The following is a 16843-nucleotide window of genomic DNA, read 5'->3' as shown; positions in this document are numbered from 1 at the left end:
GAAGTCAACTCTGCTTCGCGTATAGACAGCAAAAAAAAAAAAGAAAAAAGAAAAAACCTAATAGAAACTTTGAAAAGCTGTTTTCCTGGTGAGGCAGGGGGAGAGAAGCGGCACTACTACAGCTGTCCCTGTCTTGTTTTGCCTTTTTTGCGGTTTTGTAAATGAGCCGTGTTAGAAGCGTGAAGCCTCACGTCTCTGTGAAGCCACTACTGTTGACATCAGCGAAAAAGCCGGGCGGCCTGAAAGAGAGAAAGAGAGCGCGACGGCTCTGCGGAGCGATGGAGGAGTGCAGGCTCAGCTCGGGAACAAAGGAGGGAGGGAGGATGAGAGAGACGCGCGGTGACGAGCCCTCTGATGTCTGTCTCTATGCTCGATGCCACCGCGCTCCTCACATCGCCACAGACACACACACACACACGCACGCACGCACACACACACACACACACACACACACACACACACACAGACGCACACACACACACACACACACACAGACACACACACACACAGACGCACACACACACACACACACACACACACACAGAGATAGAGGGAGAGAGAAAGAGACAGAGAGGGGAGCTGATAGAGGGTGGTGGGGGAGAAGAGAGGTGCTTATGAGAGACACAAACACGCAAGTGAAATAAACAATTATGGTGTTAAGTTTTTGATGACCCACAAACTTTGTTTTTACGCGGAACTCGTCTTCCTATATTCCCAGTGCGAGAAGGCACATTTAATGTAGCGGGAAGCGGAACATGTAAACAAAGAAAAAGTTGATTTGTTATCCAAACTGGTGGTTGAGGTTGAGGTGTGTCTAAAGTTGGATTATGTTTATCCAAACTTGTGGTTGATATGAGGTGTCTCTTAAGAGTTGTTGTCTTCTATCTCCCTTCCCCACCCCACCCACCCCCCCACCCCCTCCCCCTCCACCCCTCCATAGATTTTCTTGCACTTACAGTACTCACTCTGTCTCTCTCTGTCTCTCTCTCTCTGTCTCTCTCTCTCTCTCTCTCTCTCTCTCTCTCTCTCTCTCTCTGCAGGATGATGAGTGGTATGAACAGTCGGCAGACGTGCGGTCACAACTCAAGTTCTTTGAGCAGCTGGAAAGGATCGAGAAGCAGAGGAAAGATGAACAGGAGAGAGAGATCCTTTTGAAAGCAGCTAAAGTAAGTTCCAGTGGCCCCAAATCGAATGTATATAAAAAAAAAACTATTAAAAATACATGTTTCAACTTTCCAGACTGTGTAGTGTGTGTGTGTAGTGTGTGTGTGTGTGCGTGCGTGCGTGTTGTCTCGTCCCCCTGTGCAGGCCCTAACAGATGTATAGAGCAGGACCTCAGTGGAGTGACCTCATAGTGTCCTCCCACCCCTCGCCGTAGGGCCCGGTTGTCCCCGGACACAACAAGGAGAGGAACCGCCATGTTATTCCCTCCCTCCTCCCCTCTCATCCCCACATCACTCCTCCACTCTCACACTTACCCCCCCCCCCTCGACACTGCTGTGGTAACGGCTGCCCCTGAGGGCCAACCCCGACCATACTTTCCTGTCAGATATTTTCTTTTCACATTGTCCTTTCCAGCACTGTTATGGCAACTATGGTTGCTGGATGCGTAACGAGACGGCTCAGCTCAGTCTGGCTCTGTAGTGTGATTAGGGAGAGCTTTAAGGAAAATGGCTGGACATTCATCAATGTCCAGCCATACATCAGTTTGCGGAGACTCATGGAAACAGAAAACATATTTGTGCACACCGTACTTCTATAAGATCATCACACCCCTTTTTATCAGGTCTCCATGCTCGATGCAATCAATTTAAGTTGCCAAGCGTCACATAATTTCTCAGCAACACATTTGATGCAAAGGTTCGGAAAGACGTGAACACAAGTTAATTAGAAAAGATTGCCACCGAAAGGATCTGTTGTGGATAGAAATACCCCTCGGTGAGGCATTAGCTTGGTTAATTTAATTAATTTTGAATGGAGACATTGTCCCACAGTTAAGAGCCTCACTGCAGCGCACCTCCCTGTTTTAATTGCATTGCTGTGCTCTGGCCCTGGCCTGCAGGACATTCCAAGTCCTCCAGCTGATGAACACTGGCCACTCAAACACTGACCCCCCTTTGCCCTTTACTATACCACATCGTTAGAGAGCCACTGCCTGTGCCAACAAAACTGTTGAAGCACCAAGTTGGCTTTGTTTTGGTTGGTGTGGTCATGAAAAACATGCCTTCTCAGCAGCTTAACTGAGAAGTCATTACATTTAAGAGTCAGTTGTACAATGGCAACGAATGAAGTTTAGCTTAGATTAGTTTTTCTTAGTAGTATTCTGTGAAATGCAGACTTTTTTTTATCACATTGCCCTGGTATCCACAAAGGTATTCATAATTAACAGTTTTCTGTCTCTCGTTAATTAAGTTAGATTTACATTTCCTATTTTAAATGAAAGATCATTGTCACACAATAACAACACCTACTGTACAGAAATACCTTGTAGGGCTACAGGCGGATCTCATGATATGCGTTTAATCCCATTGGAAATAGTGTTTTTTTCATTTGGTCCTTGTTTTCAAGGGTAAGTAGTTTACACAAACCAAGCTGTATAGGTATAGTAGCAACCCGCACGCACACACGCATGCACGCACGCACGCACGCACGCACGCACGCACGCCACATACACAGCTGATCAGGTACCTAGGCAGCGTACAGTGCTATACTGCATGTGTTCTGTCTCCTGTCCTTCCTGGTAAGGGAGGGAAATCAGGACAGCTGACAGAGGAGATGTAAAGCATGCCAGTGGCACCGGGGCCCTTTTGTAAACAGTCCATCTGTGTCCCAGTGTTTTCCTGCCGGCCGCTCAGTTTTATATGACCTCTTAAATAAGAAACCCACTAGAATAATTCCTCCCTCCTCCCTCCTCCCTCCTCCCTCCTCCTCCTCCCTCCTCCCTCCTCCACCGCCGTCCATTTAAAATATGACTCAAGTCTTCAGGGATGCTCGGGCTGGCTGGAGGGCAAATGCATTAGTCTTAGTTGAGATACCGGACCAGTACGTGAACCGCCTGATATATTTAAAGCCAATTAGCAAAGGAGTAGGGCAGGAGGAGTGGCTCTGTTCATGAGATAGTGAGGGAGAGAGAGAGAGGGCAGGAGAGGAGAGGAGAGCCTTGCTTTGGAGCGCCACTGAAGGCTAACGCTGTTTGATTGCATATGGTACAAATATAGCGGGAGGCTATCGATATAAATGGTGTCCTAGTAGAAATACCGTGCGTTTAAAGACACTTCTAGACACACTGGACAATTACAGGCAGATATCCCTAACCTTGACTTTTGAATGCGTGCTCAATGAGTTTATTTAAGTGTATAATGGGCAATGCATTGCAGAATGATTCCTATTGCCTAAGCTTAGCTAGTCCAGGGGCATTAGCATAGCTACACTGTTGGCTGTACTGCTGTGTGTTACTGTACATAGATGCTCCGCTAGGCTAATGTACTGGCGTCGATCCAGAAATGGCCAACCTTGCTTTAGGAGAGTCTCTGCAATGGTTAATTGGAAGCTGTGTGGTAAACGACTCACGGAGACATTTACAAGCTAGCACCCAGATTTCACAGACTAATTACCAGGGAGCTATGTTGCTGTGGACTATGCGGTGCTCCAGAGACACTGCGACAGGGACAGGAACACGGACAGTCACAGACACCAGAACAAAAGAGAGACAGAGACACGGGCACATCCATGCCCTGTGTTGCTGGCTTGTACAGAATTTTTAATAACCCCTTTTGATTAGAATCTCCCTCCAGCAGCTTATTTACGGCTGGATTTGGAGCAGGTTTAAAGGGCAGCGCCCCTGGGCGCTCAATTGCACTTCTATGAATTCAAATACGATGTCCTTGACACCTTGTATCCTGTTCCCATTTTGTACTATTTTTGTGCTTCGCCGCAACAGATGAGGGGGCCCTTAAACCAGCTGTTAACCTGTGTTTTTTCCCCCCCTTAACTCTGCAGAGTCGCTCCAGGCAAGAGGACCCAGAGCAGGCTCGGCTGAAACAGAAAGCTAAGGAGGTAAGCGAATGTGGAGATCATTACCCTTGACATTTCAAGACTTCAACGTATTAATTTTTCATGCCTCGCTACATATGTAATGCCATTTAAAGTCTGACTTAAAAAGTTTGAGGAATTATTTGCGCTGATTGATGGAAAGTAGCTTCGTACTGAACACCACACCAAATAGATCCTCCTCTAATCTCTTCGGTTTTCTCTCCCGATTAAATTTTGGAAACTGCTGTTCATTCTGCACTGCGCTTTTAAAGAGACAGATTGGGGAGGCTATTGAAGGTGTAGTGAGTAGGGGTTTCTTATTCTCCACAGCTCCATAGCCCTCTCCATAGAGCCATTTGCATTAGAAAGGCTAATAGAAGTCCTTTTAATGTCCCAGTTATATATACATTTTACGCTCAAAACATTAAATGGCTTTGGTACAGTAGATGCACAAATTGAAGCGTTGTTTTTTCGCCCCAATTTAAAAAAGAAAGCATTATGGTACGCGAATCCCCAATGGATTCAAAAAGTAGACCACTCCTCTTTTTTGTGGTTGGTTAATACCTTGTGCAAAAGTAAAATAGTTCTGATAGGCTGAAAGTTGGTGTATGTTTCTGTTTACACCCTCTAGAGTAGAAAATTACTTTTTATTGATGACTGATGAGTCCTTTGGACATTGCTCCCTCACGATCTCTAGAGAACAAGGTCTTTTGACAGCTATGGTACGTCCTGGATAAATAAAGGTTACTTGAAAATGAGGAGAAGAGAGTAAGACCATAAATCCCAGTGTGACACCTAAAGTATGTAAGCCGTGATGATGATTGACATGCAATGGTTATCTGGAATCTGTGTAGTAAACGACTCACAGAGACATTTACAAGCTGGCACTCCGATTTTTACAGACTAATTACCAAGGAGCTGTGGTGCTCCAGAGACACTGCAACCGGGACAGACACATTCACAGGCCCCAGAACTGTCCAGTATAAGGCTGGTCTTCAGCACCGGGCTGGTCTTCTCTCTCACTCTTCCCTCAGCTCCCTGTGGAGAGATCTCACACCCAGAGCGAGAGGCATTGCCTCAGTTTAGAACCTTCAGACACTAGATCTCAGTCTTCACATAAGCGCCTGCATATGCAAATGAGTCAGTGTAATAGGCTGCGTGATAGGTTCGCCCGGGGGCCGTGTGATCAAAGTGGATCTCCTCCCCGTTAAGTGGCAGGCCCCTCGTCATCTGGATACGGCCAGATTAGCTGCCTGAGAAGCGTTGCTCGTGTGAGCGTCGCACACACACATACTCATTTTCATTTGGAATTTTAAAAAGGGAGGGTTTGAAATTGTTACTTTATGTAATGTTCTGCTTGCGCGACAGAGACGGGGATGGTTTTTTTTTTCTTTCTCTCTCTCTCTCTCTCTCTCTCTCTCTCTCTCTCTCTCTCTCCCTCTTCTTTATTTTTTTGCTTAATGGCCGTCGTTTCTCAGCCCCGTGCCTCTCTGGTTTTCATCACCTGACTGGCTCAGGGGGACAGAGCTGGCTGTTTGTGTCACCGCTAGAGTCTGTCGGCAGCTCACACATCTGCACAAATTTCATCAGGATAATGAGCCTGAGCGTCCTCTCCTTTCAGGCGACGGGTGGAGAAGCCAGCCTCTCTCTCTCTCTCTCTCTTTTTTTGTGTGTGTGTCCCCTCGGAAAAAAATCATTTGTGAAAAGATGGAATGACACTGTGTTATGTACTTTTTTTTTTTTTTTTATGAAGTGTGTGCTGAAATTGAGTTGGCACATGATTTGTTTGTCAAGGCAGGTGTGGGGTATCGGGGAGCGTTGGTTAGACGTTAGCTAACTTTTTTAGAGGGTGTGTAGGGGGGAAAGGAGGGGGGTTACTGGTGAATTTAACCCAGTCAGATTGAGAGTTGGCCTCAGTTTGCATGGTAAACGCACATGCTTTTGTGTAATGGCATCTTGGGCCCCTCATGGTCCACCCAGGCCCTCCTTTTCATCCTAACCCATTGCCCCCCACCCCCGTTAGTACCGCCCTAGTGAGATAGCAAGAGGCATAAAGCCAAACTGGTGTAGCTTCTCTGTTTCTTCCATTCACTAACATTCGCCCAAAAGGTCATATGGGCTATTTTAGAAATGCCCCCAGTGAAAATCAATGGCCAAAACGAGTATTTTTTTTTTTTTCTGTTTTTTTTTGGTCTGTGCTCTGTCTGAAACTCCATCGAGGCAGGAGGTGAGGCAGTGCCTAATCATCAGGTCCTCTCAGCACACAGGGAGAGAGAGAGAGAGAGAGAGGGAGAGGGGGGGAAGAAGAAGAAGAAGAAGAAGAGGAACCAGCATAGATACATCACAGTGTCAGACACACAGACACACTGCGGCCAGAGATTCATCATCACAGACCCCCGTCTGCAGGCGGCACAGGACAGAGGAGGAGAGGGGATGGAGGGGGGAGGAGGGGGGAGGAGGAGAAGGAGGGGAGTCAGGGCAGACACTCTGGCCAGCTGGACATAGAGAGAGACCCTCTCTCTAAACTCATCCCCAGGATCTCACTTGTTCCTGCAGCTCTCTTAGTGGCTGCTCAGCCCTTTAGCCTACATAATCACTTGGGAGGAGACGGTCAACTGTTGATCAGAGAGTTGGGGGGAAATTCTTTGCCTTTGTAAGGACATGATTTTATTTTGATGATTGCCTTTCCCCTAGTTTCACTCTGCTCTTATCAAACCAGCGAATAAAAATGCAGGTCATTGATGTTTCGGGCCATGGATTCAGAATCTAATTTGTTGAAAACCATAAATAATTTATGGTAAATGTGTTATTGGAAAAGCCCAATTATATTTCATACACCACATGCAATGGCATGGTTGAGTGGGGTTCTTTGTGCTTGAGGATTCAGACTGAAAGAAACATTTAGATAATTGAAAAAATGGGTTAGTGAGTTATCATAACTTGAGACAGTGAGTTATCACAACTTGAGACAGTTACGATGAACTTGTGTCAAGACAGGAAGTGGAAAATGTGGCTACTGCACCACAGGAAGTGACATCAGATGTGAGTGAAGATGAGAAGATGGACACAGCTGCACACGGACTCCTGACACTCCATCTCTGTGCATAATGTACATGATCCATCCTCCATAGGAATGGAGCTTAAATTCTTTAATGACTGGCTATCACTAGACAGAACACCATCATTTCTATCAGGACTTTGTGTGAGGCTGTTCTCACCACTGTTGTTAACTAAGACAGTCTGCATTTGGTAGTTTCAGCTCTTTCGGAATGACACCCCCATTATGAGCAGGGCCAGCACTTTGCCAGAGGGGGGGGAAGGTGGAGGGGGGGGGGGGCTTGGAGCCCCTCTCTTCCCTCCCCATCCAGAGCCGGATCTGTGTCCTTGCAGCGATGCTCCACTTTCGCTCAGAGTGATTCCAGACTTGTGTGAAACAGAGAGCTGTCCAATGGGAATCTCTCAGCTTTTTGTTAGAATAATTTTCTTCAAATATTTTTCCTCCTCGGGCATTCCGAGATTTTTTCTTGCCTCGTTTGCACACCAGGATTGCATGAAATGTCTTGAACCGCGCTGCAATGAATTCTGCCCTCACTCAACTCTCAACCTTATGAGCCTCTAATTAAAAAACAAACCGTATATGTCCTATGCATAAACATTCCACACATCGCTGGATATTTTACATGTTCCCCACTTTGCATACCATCTGTCGTAAAGAATATTTTGCATTAGTCCACTTATTTTAAATGTGATGTAAGACACATGATGCTCATGATTGCCCCAGCATCCTCCACAGGTGACCTGGTCACTCACAGCCTGTCAAACACCCACGCAAACACGCACCATCATCCGTGTACTGTGCTTCACCATGTCAGAGGACGATGATACAGTGCATTATGTTTGTCTGTGCTGTTATCGGTGTAGTTAAGGGGCACTCATCATGTGGCCTCTCAGAAACAGGTGTGCCCTACTGGTGATGCTCCGGGTGAAAGCCTGCCATTATTTTTTTTGGTCCCAAAACATGTATGTGTTTCCTCCCTGTCCTGTGCCTGTTGGTTTTTAAACACACTGGTGGAGATAGTCAATACATGGTAGTTCATGCTCTCTACAGCAACGGAGAGTTTAAATAAGTGTGTCTAACCCGAGAATGGTTATTAGAAATGCGGATGTAGATATGTGCATATCAGATATCCACACGTCTTATCAAATATTTTCCATTGTTGAAGTGTTTCAACAGTGTTGTTTGAAAGATCAAAGTGGTTTGTTTAATTATTAATTTAATTATCACATAATAAAGATCTGTTTTTTAAGTCGCAGTATGCGCAGGCTGCTAAATAGTTCACTGTAGCACTATTTTTATTTGTTGCTTTGTTGTCGGTAGTTTCAACTTCTCACTTTTTTTTTTTCTTCTTCTTCTTCTTCTTTTCCTCAAGACATATTGTAAGAAAAAATGAGCCAGGCTTTTAAAAATACCTTTGGTGTTCCTGTGTGTTTTCGAATATTACAAAGTACTGTAATGAGAAGGAAAACAACAAAAAAAAGGAGATTTGCCTCAGAGCGAGATAGCGGCTCGTCTTCTCTGTGAAACAAGCCTGTAGGACCAGTTTCTCTTTGTGCGCTGTACCACTCCTTGGGACTCCTGCACCAGGGGAATTGGGTACACTGAGCTACGCTCGTGGCGAGGTGCCAGCCTCCCTGCCTCCGATAACAGCAAGAGGAGGCAGGAGGGGAGGACACGTTTCAATTCGGGAACAAACACCACACAGAGAGAGGAAGAGGGAGAGTGCAACAACAAAAAAAAACCTGACCAGCTTGGTACTGCAAACCTCTTCCTCCTTCACCCTTCTGACCCCACCACACCTGCACCACGGACCATTCACTCCACCACTCTGCCCCCCCCCCCTTTTTCTTTTAGAAATGCCATTTGTCTAGAAATTCATGGGGGAAAGGAGGGTAAAGAGGGTCTTTGTGAGGTGATTCTAAGTGTGCCAGCTTTGCCCGCATGTTTCCATTAGATTGTCATGTCGGCTAATTAGAGAGCGGCAGCATGATTCACCTTGTTAATTAGAAGGACTTGCACACCACGCGCCCGGGGGCAGTGTGAAAGAGGAGCCCGGCTCGGAGCCCTGCAGTCGCCCGCTGCCTGTGAAGATTCTCTTCTCATCTACCTTCCCCACTTTTTTGATTTGGAAATGAATAAATCATTGAGATCGTCCTCTTGGAGTGTGAATATCTGAGTTCACATCTTTTCCCAGATGCAAATTACATGTGATCAATAGAAGGTGACGAGCACCGAGTCTAACTTAGAGGGGAGACGGAGAGAGAGAGAGGGAGAGAGAGAGAGGGAGAGAGGGAGAGAGGGAGAGAGAGAAGACTGCTAGCTCAAGCAAGGTAGCATAGGAGGGAGACAAAGCGAAAGGAACATTTAAAGTCGGACAATTTCCCTTAGATAAGCGTTATTTTTAATGATTGCCGCTTCCCTGGCTCCCCGTGTAATGCTCCCTGAATATGCTTATCGGTGATTTCTGGGTTCTCCTGTTTAAGTCATTCTTAAAAAAAATATTCTTCAAATGTTATTATACAGAATAATAATACTAGCTCTGCGGATGGGTTTTGTGCTTTATACACAACCAATTTATATGCAGTACACCCATTTCACACACAGTCGTTTTACACACGTTTTAATGTCTGCAAATAAGTTGCAAATGAATACGAACCGTAGGGTCATGATAGTGGCCCTCACATAATGACCTTAGCCCCAGGGAGGGCTAAGAGCTCTGAATAATTGGTTGTTGGCCCTGGAAACTGTTCTGACGTACTCCGTTTCGGAGAAAATAGAGCACGCTGAGCCAAGACTATGAGAACACACATGTGGGTTTCATTCCCAACGGTAAAGTATACTATACATGACTACAAACAGATTTGCCCCCTCTTTCTGGTCAAGAAGACACTTACACTACTGTACTGTAAGATTTACCTTTTCCCCCCAATACAGTACTTAATAAAATATAAATAAATGTTGTCTGGATTAGTGACTTCCATCTGCGAATGCTATAGTTATGAACTGATGACCATGTTTAATAACTGGTAATATTTGCAGAATAAAGACTACTATAGGTTTATATTGTTTTTTTTTTAAAATATATATGTTATTGGGATGTTATTGGGATAGAGACAGTAGAGATTGACAGGAAGGATGGGAGAGAGAGGAGGGATGACATGCAAGATAGGTCGAGGGTCGGAATCGAACCAGGAACCTTGCGATTACGCGGTAAGCGCATTAGTGTGCTACGCCACTAAACGCCCCTAGGTTTATATTGTTAAAGATACTGTCATGTGTAACAGACAATATTCTTTCCTTCAACTAAATCAGATACATTTTTACCAAAGTCATATTTTGCTAAATCTACCTGTAGACTATAACACACCCAACCCACATCACCAGGTCAGGGCTAAAACTGGAGAAGACATGGCAGGTTGGGTTAGGGTTAGTACTTGGGTTAGGGTTAGAGTTGAGATGAGGTTGGGAATACGAAGGGCTATCCAGCTTCAAACCCCCCTAGCTACCCACCAGGCATCTCAGATGAGGAAAAGCCTTACAGCTCACAGATGTTCATGCAACTGAGAGACAGCCTAGCCCGTATGGTTACACAAAAAATCAGCTGTGCGGGTGTCGGGTGGGGGGGGGGGGGTTGAAATGCATGGATTTAGCTGCATAAGTTAACACACACACACACACACACACCCTCTTCAGGGTATATGGGCCGTTGTGGCCTTCGGAGCTTCCCTGCTGTGCCACCTCGGACCAGGTCTGGGTTTGGGGGAGGGGGGGGGGGCATGCCCTGCCCTGCCCTGCCTTTATGCCTGGCTCTTTGAAAGGCAGATAGAGCCCCCTGCTCCTCCACAGCCCGAAAGCCTGGCCGTGACGTCAGCCCCTACTCTATGCGTTCCGCTCCACCAAGGACATCTGTCTGTAAGCGTCTGGGGGACCGCTAGCAGCCCCCCAGGCCAGAGGGGGAGAGAAGCCTTTGTTAGAAACCAGCACAGATAGAAAACGGCAGACAGGCAGGTTGGCCATCATGGCTTCATGGCATCATCATCTTCCTCCGTGTGGGTTAATCTGGCTGCTTGTGGGTCTGCCTTGCCTTGCCCTGTTTCACAGAGTTTTGCATCATGAGAGAACATGCACTTGTTTTTCCTTTTAAAAGAGAAAAAGTAAACAATTTTTATTTCGGTTTCGGCATTTGACACAGGGAAGCATTTACACAGTTCAGCTTTATACTGGTTCAGATCATTCAGAGCAAGGAAGACCTGACTAAATAAACAACTGAGCACTTCAGCCACCAAAGGGGCGTAATACGGCCTGGTACATTTCTTCTCTTAGGAAATTTCTTATTGACTGTTTCCTGATATCATTCAAAACCTTTTTCCTATATTGTTGTCATTATTTTGAAAGTATTAACATTGCTTCAGACTATTACTGTTTGACTTTAGCTGCTGTTTGTGTATTAAATCCAGAGCCTGTATCCAGTGTAGTCTGGCTACTGGGCAAAGGCATCGATTGGGGCCCCGATTGGGGATTTTGCATCACGTCTTAGAAATGTACTACTTCTCTTGACCTTTGTAAATAATTTGAGTTTACAAGTCTCATTCCCTGCTTCCAAAGGGCATGCGGGCAGGCTGCAAGGACTGGTATTTAAGAGACTAGGCTGGACGAAATACTTACGCAGAAACATTGATCGTATCTGGCAAATATATGCATGTTTCGAATTGGTTACTCTTTCTATTGAGCTGCAGTTTCAGCTCTGAGGGATCTTACTGATGTGAGGATGCCAATCTTTAGGTTAGCCTTGTCAAATACTGTCCTGGCCCAGCCCAGCCCAGCCCAGCCCAGCCCAGCCCAGCCCAGCCCAGCCCAGCCCAGCCCAGCCCAGCCCAGCCCAGCCCAGCCCAGCCTACAGTAGCCCAGCCCAGCCCAGCCTAGCCTAGCCAAGCCCAACCCAGCCCAGCCCAGCCCAGCCCAGCCCAGCCCAGCCCAGCCCAGCCCAGCCCAGCCCAGCCCAGCCTACAGTAGCCCAGCCTAGCCTAGCCAAGCCCAACCTAGCCCAGCCCAGCCCAGCCCAGTCCATCCCTGCCCAGCCTGCAGTAGCCCAGTCCAGCCTACAGTAGCCCAGTCCAGCCTACAGTAGCCCAGTCCAGCCCAGCCCAGCCCAGCCCAGCCCAGCCCAGCCTGCAGTAGCCAAGTCCAGCCTACAGTAGCCCAGTCCAGCCCAGCCCAGCCCAGCCCAGGTCTGCAGTCATCTGAGGTAGAGCTAGAGCCGTGGCCCAGTGGCACCAGAGAGCCCAGATTGAAATCAGTCAGGGAGCATCATGGCTTCTCCATCGACGGGAAAGGCAGACTGTAGAGGGTTGCAGATGGTGAAATGAGGTCTGCATTTATCATACAGTCATAAATCTGAAACGCAGGCAGTTGCTGCAGGCACTGTGAGCTCATGCCTGGTGCCAACTGCCAGGCAGAGATGCCGGCATCCTGGTGCCATCAGTGAGATAGCAGACCCAGCGCCGGCCTCTCGGCTCACTGCTTACCATGCAGCAGGATCCTTTGAGGTCAAGCCTGGAGAGCTTTTTATGTCTGTGGCCATGCTTTAACAGGGTTAACATTGATAGCATTGATGCGTCTGATATCTGTACCCGGGCTGTGAACATCTATGTATACTAGCTGGCGAGGCTAGCTCGTGTACTGGAGCTCATCCAGCTGCATGGTGCCTTCCCCCCTGCTTCATTTGCATAGCACTGCCTTGATTTACACCTCAACACCCCCCTGAATCACATCCTGAACCTGTGATATCATTACAGTTGATGGTGTTTGTTAGTCATGTTGAAACGGCTTCTTCTCCCTCAAGACCCCAGGTTACTTTTAGCACATATTCCTGTAAAACGGATGAGGACTATGTTTAATGCGACGGAAAAATGCACAGTAAATACCAGTAAAAGTTTGGCTTGGAATTCTGGTTGGTTGTTATTGCGGCTTTTCCCCTAGTGTATGTTGTCAGTGTGTTTCAATTTTTCAACGGTTTTGCTATGCTAAATGTGAAGTGGCAACACCCTAAAGGGCATACTTTGCCAGAGGCTTTTAAAAAATCAGAGACAAATGCATGCACATTTTGGATCGGCCTTGTAAACCAATGCAACCTTTCACAGTGCACCATCTGAAAAGCAATGTGAAATATTTCCCCTGACCAGACAGCACACACACACACACACACACACACACACACACACACACACACACACACACACACACACACACACACACACACATCAACACACTCTCTCTCATACACACACACACACACAGAGATAACATAAAAGAACATGAAAGACATCAAAGAGTACATTGATTGTCCCTGTTCACTTCGACCCAGGCCTCTCCCCCATTGGGCAGGCAGGCAGGCGGGTGGGCGGGCAGACGGGCTTGCGTTCTTCATGCTGTGGCTGGGGTTGATGGGCACGTGGGTGGGTGAGGGGGAGAGGAGCTGACGCCCTCTGTGCCGTGCCCCCGGGCTCTCACACGTCTGCCCAGCAGAAAGGCCAGCTCGCAGCGACGCTGCCTCCCCTGCACCCCGCGGCCACACATGACATTACCTCAGGCAGCGCCTCGCCACGCTTCCCCTTTACACATCACAAACTGAAAAATCACAATGGGGCATGTGACCAGCCCTCCTCAGACTCTGACATGAGCGCTGCTAGTGCCTGACAAAGTGCTGCCATTTTGTTTGCTGGGTATGGGGAGGTAGGAGAGAAGGATAGGCTGGAGGGATGGACAGGCAGGCGTTAGAATGTTATTTCTTAGTGATGGACTCTCTGAACATGGGGGTGAGGTCTTGCCTGTACTGATGGAAATGTGCACAATGCACACAATGTTAATTGATTTACTAGATGTTTACCATTGACTCAGAGGCAAGAGACAGCTGTCAGTTTTCTCTGACATAATGGTTGTTTATGCTAATTACTGCTGCATCACCTGAGAATGGCACTAGTAGTTAGAATTTAGTCGGCTATTGTGATTGAGGGTAGAGATAGAATGAGAGACCACTGGAAGACCATTGGTACTGTAAACTGTAAACCACATTAAGTAGTACTTAAACTACGTTACGTTTTCTTCACATGTTTGTGCGGTCCACAAATGTCCTTAGCAATATTTTTCCATCCTCGATAATATATATGTGTGTATTGTTGGACTCAAATGCCTGAGGTAACCTCGTAGTGTATTTTACATTTGTCAAATAAAGTCATTCATTCATTCCTACAGAAGTCCACTGACCCATGGAATGCTGAATGTCGAGCTAAGCTAACCGGTGCGCCTGTTGCTTTCTCTCAATCAGATGCAGCAACAGGAGATGGCCTTGGTGAGGCAACGAGACGCCAACCTGACCGCACTAGCTGCCATCGGACCTCGAAAGAAACGCAAGATGGATTCTCCTGGGGCCACGTCGTCAGTGACCGAGGTAAGGGCCAGGGCCTCTTTAATGTTGCTAATGCTAATGGAGGAGAAATATGTAGGATTCAAGGTCAATGTACTTATTACCCACTGTAAGCTTATATGGTAACTCAATATGTATTGTACGTATGTATAAACGTTTTCTTCCCCAAATTTGGCTTATGGAAAAAATGCATCACAGTAAGGGATGATGTACAGATTTTAGCTCTGTAATATACAGGTAAAGTGGAACGTCACTGGGGAAAGCCAAACAAACTGACAATGGAAATATTACGCAGCTAAATGTACTCCCACCATAATATAATTGAATATTCTTCATTACTTCGCTTTTCCCAACATTCCCAGAAACGAAGACTGCCGGTTAGAAGATTTATTTAAAATCGTTTTTCAGCTACAGTATATCAGCGACTAATCACAGTTAGCCACGTGCTAGTTTCTACTAGCACACCTCTCGAATATCAAATAATGTAAATATTTTATCACGTTTAACAATTCAAGAGCAAAACAAGAGCTTTCTATACAAGCTTGCTATGTTTGTCTCAAGATATTTTTGTTGTCATGGTATTCTTTGATTGTGATGCAATCGCTTTACCAGCATATTCAGTAATCATGTATTGAGCATGATGTATGTAGGCTGCAACCACATACAGTAGGCTACCTAATTAAAGTTACATTACGGAAGATTTGACTCTGGGGGTGCTCTTGAGCCAAAAGGGGTCCCCTAAATAGTCAAATATAATGTCCAGAAATTACCTCATGCACATAAGCATATGCTTATTTTGTCAACATTTGTGAGACTGTGTGGTTTAATGAGGCAAAACATTTGATTGATGATGTTCCATATGGGGCCCTCATATGGGTGGACCTCAGGTACAATGTCATATCTGTCTCTATAGAATAGACTCAAAGGTATGGTGTGGTATGGTCACAGATGACAGGTTTGCATGTGGCATGGCTTGATTGTACTGTTTTTGTATGGCTAGTTGCTAGGTTGCATGGCCACGTGCTCAGTTATTGGCATGATACTATTGGAGGTCCAGATGTTGGAGTAAATGTGTGGTACTTGAATCATTCCTTTATCCATGGCATTTAGCCACGGGATTTAACGGGCTCTTCGCGGTGCTGTTATTGTTTGGTATGGACGCTAAGCCGTGGTGGGTTGGGTACACAGTGTGCCGCCCTCTGAACCAAACTCTCATGCTTATTCATCTACAACGTGGATGAAGATGAGCAGATCTGAAATCTCCCATTAGAGGGCCGAGCCAATACCTTAGCAAGAGGTCAAGGAGGGACCGGGAGCAGGGTGCTCTGTTGGTTTGTTTGTTTTACTTATTCCAGGAATGGATTTGTTCATTGTTTTTCTCAATTCCAGACGTCTTTAACGTGAATAGCCTGTTGTATGTTAGCCCAGTTTGGAGAATTGATCTAATATACAGCATGAAAAACCTCAGGTTTGCTAATACAAGGAAGATGGTGGGTGATTGTCTGCGATACGTGAACCAATATCCACGTTGACAAGGCTAGAGCATGTTCACTTATTCCTGTATGACTTACCCAGTCTGTTGTTAATTAAGATGAATTCTGGCATTATAACAGAATGGTCTCCTGTTGGAGGTTTTAAAGAACCGCCTGGGTATCACATTTCTGCAATTTACAGTTACACATTAAGTCATGCACGGTTTCTGGAACCAGAACATTTTGCTCAGATAAAAAAAAAATAATGTTGAACTATTCAAACCACGATATGCTTCTGAGTAATGCTATGAATATGATGAATCTAAAAAAAGCCTGAATTTCTGACTGCCAATTGGTCATTTTAATAACCTGCTTATTCAGTTGTATCTTCACATCATTCGCTTAGTTGCAATCTGCTGCATAAAAGCGTAGTAATGCACACAGTATAAAAAGCATAAATAACAAAATAAAAGCATTACTTCTGGTCCTTGACTGCCGTGCCAACCTCTTTCACTGTGTTTCATCCTGATGGCTATGTGAGCCCTCCACCCTCTGCAACAGCAAAAAAAAAAAATATCGGTTTCCAAACACAGTCACAGTCTACAATCCGGTTTCTAAACGCAGTCACACAACATAAACATGAATACATTACTCCAGAGCTGTTTTTAACGTCTTGTCCACGTTTAATTAGGGGGGCATAATGAAGTGAAGTCATACCCCCCCACCCCCCCTCCCTTTCTGAGCGATTGCGTGTGGGGGAGGAGAGGAATCTTAACTTATTTTCACTTCATTTTCACCTCCTCACATTTCTTCATTTCACATGGGCTGGAAGCGCCGGCGGCGTTCTCTTTCCCTTCT

General features: G+C 46.1%; 1 protein-coding gene across 1 annotated transcript in view; it reads left to right on the top strand.

Moving 5' to 3' along the window:
* LOC310819921 (transcription initiation factor TFIID subunit 4) overlaps window positions 1–16843 on the top strand; it is a gene marked incomplete at its 5' end in the record, with an annotated part of 67488 nt that overhangs the window by 29122 nt on the left and 21523 nt on the right. Inside the window, 3 exons of the mRNA XM_083691339.1 lie at window positions 1041–1166; window positions 4000–4056; window positions 14415–14537. Of these exons, the coding sequence (XP_083547465.1) occupies window positions 1041–1166; window positions 4000–4056; window positions 14415–14537 (306 nt within the window). The remainder of the gene's footprint in view (window positions 1–1040; window positions 1167–3999; window positions 4057–14414; window positions 14538–16843) is intronic.

This window comes from Argentina silus (genome assembly GCF_951799395.1).
Source record: "Argentina silus genome assembly, chromosome: 19".
NCBI lineage: Eukaryota > Metazoa > Chordata > Actinopteri > Argentiniformes > Argentinidae > Argentina > Argentina silus.
Note: the sequence above shows the minus strand (reverse complement) of the source record. Positions and strands in the feature narration are given on the sequence as shown.